Raw genomic sequence first — 5,627 nt, 5'->3', positions numbered from 1 at the left:
TTCAGTGGAGTCATCTGGTAGTACCATGCTAGGCACAGCAGCTCTGCAGCAAACACTGCTTATGGTGCTGATGTTGGCTGTGCTGGTCTTGGAGGAACTGAGCTATCAGAATTGGTCCATTTACAGTTCTGTTGACTTTTTACTTTGATGCATAATTTTCTTCTGTTTTTTTTTTTTTTTTTTTATGCGCACTGATCCTGGGAAGTTGTATATGCACAATGGCTATGAAGGCTGAAATTCTGTGAAGTGAATGTCACTAGGTTTGCCCATTCAGCAGTCCTTCTTTTGCCGTAGCTGAACGTCCAGGTTTCGCAGGTGTTTCAGAAAGCCACGATTGGGTGAAATCCATCGATGTTCCTTCACTGTTTTGATGGCTTCAACTAGTGGTAGGTGGTGATTTATCATGAGATATGCTAGGACTAGGGAAGCTGACCTGCTTACTCCAACTGCACAATGTACCAAAATTTTAGCTGTAAGAAAATAAAAAGTCATAACCATGCAAACGAAGCAGTACAGTGGATGCAGCTTAACTTAAAGGGAAAGCAAAGCCATTCTGCCTTCTCCAGCTTGGTCTGAGCAACACTGCAAATACAGTGTATTTCACACCCTTCTGATAAATCACATGAACTGCAAGCAATTAAGTCTAATTTGCAATTGTTATACTCTCTTGTATGAGAAGGGCCATGAAATCTCAACCTGATCTCAGAAACACTGGTAAATCATAGAAAAACCTGTTGAAGTCATGAACTTGTTCTATTGTGAGCAAGATGAAAATCAGGCCCACTGGTTTCAGAGAGCTTACTTAGGTGAAGGAGAATGCTAAAATGGATGGCACTGACATATTAGCCACCAAGATAAATGACTGCCCTAGTACCATTGCATAATAAGGCAATTTGCTGCAACCGTAGTTCTATTTTGAAGGCAGACCTTGTGATACAGAGGCAGCTCCATTAATGCCAGTTTACTCATGCTAAGAAATGGTCTTTTATGTAAAACAGGTCAATTAGTATTTTATTGCACCATTGTCAAGAAGCTCAGTTTCCTGTGCAACTCACTATAAATTGCTTCTGGTAAAGGTAAATCTTCTCCTTGTGGGCACAGCCCTGCAGGCCCAGATCACATAAGAAGCTCATCTTCAATACATGAGCCTCTTCATAAGGTTGGTGGTTGTAGAAATCAAGACTTTTGTCTCTTTATCAATTTGTTCTTATAAATACAGTTGCTATAAGAGGGTCTCAAAAGTGGGTGTCCATTTTAAATGTGTGTTTTTGCATCTCCCTCTTTGAAAGAGCCTTTCCTTACAGATATTCTTCTCTCTACTCTGCATCCTCTTGTCCCTGCCCCAGCCTCTCTCCTACACTGTTCATCTCTTTTCTCACATCACTTTTGGGACCTAGTTAGAACTACATCCATGTACACAGCACTCCCTCCTCTTGCCACCCATGGTGCAGGTGACCAGCAGCTGGCAGGATACCATGTAGTGACTTGTCCACTCATGGACCTGACCTGTTATGAGAGGCTGCCAACTCATATCAAAACATGACCAGCAATAATTTCGTACCTCCTGGCGTGTTCAAGGCATTGTGGATATATTGTGCTGCAGAGAAAAAGAACTGGCTTATATCAAAGCTTGGCAGGTCATAGGCTGGTACACCATAATAATCGATGGTCGCTCCATAAAAGTCCTGGCCTCCGTGGCTGTACCTTGTGCCATGGGCAGCATTTAAAACATGGGTCACACCCATCTTCCACAAAATAAATCTGTTGTGAGCTGTTACTCTAAGGAAAAGACAAACACAAACAAATCAAGATGGGTGCAGTGATATACACAGAGCCAGGGAAGCACTGTGAGAGAGCATGTCCTACTCCAGTTGCTGGAGCATCAGCCCATGCATTGCTTCTAAGGGCTAATAAAGCAAGTACCAGTTTAGTCATAACTTTATCTCGGAAATCCTGCTGTTTGCAGTGTAAATGACAGCAATTAGCAAAACTATGAGCTGTCTCAAGCCGCACCCATGAGGCATACTAACAGACAGAAGGTATGGCAGAGGTGTGTCCATAAAGCTGTACTTACAGGTCTCCTAAGAAGAGATTAGGCCATACTTCATCAACGTGGTTGCAAGAGGGCCGCCCAGTATTCAGAAGCTGCTCAATTTCTTTAAGGGAGGGGACATCCCCCGTGCATGCCCCAGTGTTGTCAGGTCCCTGGGTGTTCAGTGCCTCCACCCCAGACATGCTGAGAGCCAGGGAGAGACCCCACTCCCACCGGCCAGAGGCACTGCACTGTGTGCTGGGGTGCTGCCAGCCCCCAGTCAGTCACGAGGGAGACTGGGAGATGGGCTGGGGCAGGTGCAGGGCAGCCAGGCTGTCCCTGCACTGCAGTGTCCCCCAGACCTCCTACCCAGGGCTAGCTGCTCGCCTGGGCATGACCCTGACCGGCACAGCCAGGTGAAACCATGTACCAAATTGGGCACTACTGGGTCCTTACTGGTTCCAGTCTGCTCCTCCAGAGCTCCACTGCTCTGCTGCACAGCAGCCTCAGTACTGCACACACCAGCCACATGTGGCAGAAGCCCCTGCCTGCAGAACACCCAGCAGTGCATGGCTCTGACTGTCCTTGGCCATGTCCTTGACACAGCAGTGGCAGTCAGTAAGATCTGGCCACTCATCACAAGCAATTGAAGGCCTGATGAAGAAAAAACAGAAATCTATCCAGTGCAAGAATAGTGGCAATTCTGTCCTAGTAACAGTTGTCTGCCATTTATTTTGAGATGCTTAAAAACATAGCTATGAAGAGGTCAGAAATGCACTAGGGAGTCCTATCAACATGGTTAAACACCAGTGGATGATGATGTCTTGCCTATTACTGAAAATCTAGTTAAATTTATTTCCTGAGGCTACTGTTTTTTCACCAACTAAAATTATCTGAACCTAACTGTACTGTATGTTTAATATCTTCTATTGCAGTTACTGCTTTCATCACTGTGTTAACACAATACACCTGTCACATATTACATGATACTTCACTCTGTTGAAAAGAAAACAAAGACTATGAATATAATGGTTGTCAGGTGAAACTTGTAAGCCACTGAGTTAGTTTATATAGGAAGGTCTGTCAAGACACACATTGAAGAGCCATTATATCAAACTGTAGTATCAGTGGGCCCTTTCAAGTACAGCAGTGCCTGTGCTTCTGGTCTGCAGGATGTGACTCCTGGCAGGGGCTGCAAAACTGTCAGTGATGGAGCTACAAGGCAAAACAAATGAAATGTTGATGCTCTTTTTCTGTAAGCCTGGCAGTCCAATAGAGAAGGTGACCCAAGAGGAGAAGCTTGCTGCAGATATTATTCCCTGTAGAAAAAAGGCAATGAATGGAAAGAACTCTGGGTCAGGTTTGAGCTACCTTTATTCCACGTATACTGACATACTATGATGGAGAGAGACATATCATGGAGAGACATTTGACACTGGGTATTAAAGCCTGGACTAATTAACTATGCTTAGGAGTATTCATGGTGAGAGGTCACCTTAATACAAGGCAATAGTTTCCAGCATCAGAGGGCAAAAGTCGTATGCAAAAAGAGAAAAGAAAGTGACTTTGTATAGGATATCTCACAAAGCAGAAATGACTAATATTCTGTGGATTTAGGGGAGAAAATGGTTAAGAACCTCCTGTATACAAAGAGATTGCTACTTCCCACTGCCATATATATTCTGGTCTAAAAGGTGAAATAAGGGAAACTACAAGCAATGGTGCTGCAGTGCTTATTTAGAGGGGGCAGTGGGACAGGCAGCCAGGCTCTGCTGTGAGTGAGGCAACCAGCTGGCCAGGTCTGGCAGAGGAGAGGGCTGGAAAAATGGTTGAATTCATACTTCAAACTATGAATATGCTCTTAATCTGTTACTTTGTTTTTCTGTTTTGTTCTTTTATTTTTTTTTTTCCGTTAGGTAAACTTGTACTTTTTAAGCTGACTGGTTTGTGCTCATGAATGAGGAAAATTGACAGAGCAGGCCAAGTTGTCCAATTTAGTTTACTTTTCTCAGGTTTCTGGGTGGAGGCTCGGTGAGGCATTGCTATCTGTTTTTTTGTTAAATGTAACCCCAGCCCATTTGTTGCCAATCAAGTTCTGTCATGAAGGTGACACTCCTGTTTAAGTCTAGCCCTTTTCAGCTGTAAAACTTTTATTTGCCTCTGCTCCAAATGCACTGACTAAGAATTCAAAGTTCATGTGCAACATGAAAGATGACAAACAGAAAAACATGAACTCCAGAAAAACGAGTCCTGTGTGCCTCCAACATTTGTATGGCATACAGCCATCTGCTTCAAAACTCAGGCATTCCATACCTAACATCTTCTAAACATCTAATAGTCTGCAAACAGCTGTGTTACTGACCCTTTTTTTTTTGCCAGGAGTTGCCTTTGAAACAGACAGAAGACAAAGATCTGGCTTTCAGATGGACTTGCCTCTTCACACCTTTGCTTCTTTCCTGGCCCTTTTAAACCTATGAAGATTGGGTGTAAAGATGAAACAAACTGATACATTGTCACAGTGAACAGAGGCAAATTTAGCTTTTTGTGCAGGAGGAGCTTTTTAAGATTCCAAGAATTGGGAGAATCTCCTGGCCATTGCAGCTCTAAGCCAAACAGTTGTGTGCAATTACATAGGAACATAAAATACCTGCTGTTTTAGTTTAAATTAATGCATGATTAACTTTGGAACATGCAACAGAAGGTGACTATGCCTTTGTGATTACTTCGTAGGTAGTACTTGGTGCAATAATCTAAATCAAACATTCTCTGGCTAATACTGTATTAGGAGGCAACAGTGGAAACTGCCACGGAGTGCTCTAGTAGCACACAGCATGGCATTACCAGGAAAAGGTGCCACAGTCAAAACCAGGACATTCACAGTTGGCTCTTCTATTTCTTCTGTTGAAAATACTGTTATCAGTTCTAACTGATGCTATGCCTGTGACACCTTTCCATCTCTCTAGTGAAAACAGGACCAAAATCAAGCTCCTTTCACATACCCTGAAAGAAGAAAGCTTTTATAGCATGGAAGTTCAGCAAGCTATGATTCTATAGATACAGCACCTCCAGCTGCAAAAGATCTCATTTCACTCATCAGCCTGTTTTCAGGATTTGATTTTTGGGATAGTTAACTATTGAAGAAGTATTGAACTATTTCAATTCTGGTACATTTAGTCAATGCTAAGTGAGACAGGGTCTTCTGGGGTCTTACAACATTAATGTATTTTTAAAGTATGGAAAAATTTTGTCTGGTGAGCACAAGGGGTTTATTCTTTTTTCTTTCCTATTTTTAATCCTCCTCTAGTAAGCTCATTTTCTGTCTTGAAAAATGATTATGGTTCACTAATTTGATTAGTCCTTAGGCATTCAGTCTCTTTTTCTTCCATTACTGAATTAAGAAATTTGAAGATAAAATAGATGCTTGAAAGTTCACACATGACTGACCTAAGTATGCTTCAGCTGAAGTACAAAGATTACAAAGAAATTATAAGGCAGGACCTCATCTGTATAAAAATGAGATTACAAAAAAAACCCCACCCCAAACCCTGAAGAAGAAAAGAACATGATTTAGATCAATTAGCACTTCTAGTGAAAG

The 5,627-nt window shown here is 42.4% G+C and overlaps 1 protein-coding gene across 1 annotated transcript; it reads right to left on the bottom strand.

Moving 5' to 3' along the window:
* Window positions 1–270: 270 nt before the first annotated feature.
* On the bottom strand, window positions 271–5,352 carry LOC103805680 (the record flags this gene model as incomplete). The annotated part of the gene is given in 4 exon segments (XM_009078341.1): window positions 271–470; window positions 1,562–1,779; window positions 2,075–2,170; window positions 5,291–5,352. Coding segments are annotated over 4 exon segments (576 nt in total), but the record flags the coding sequence as incomplete, so codon positions are not given.
* Window positions 5,353–5,627: the final 275 nt, after the last annotated feature.

This window comes from Acanthisitta chloris, unplaced genomic scaffold (genome assembly GCF_000695815.1).
Source record: "Acanthisitta chloris isolate BGI_N310 unplaced genomic scaffold, ASM69581v1 scaffold30710, whole genome shotgun sequence".
Classification (NCBI taxonomy): domain Eukaryota; kingdom Metazoa; phylum Chordata; class Aves; order Passeriformes; family Acanthisittidae; genus Acanthisitta; species Acanthisitta chloris.
This window is presented reverse-complemented; position numbering and strand designations above follow the sequence as displayed.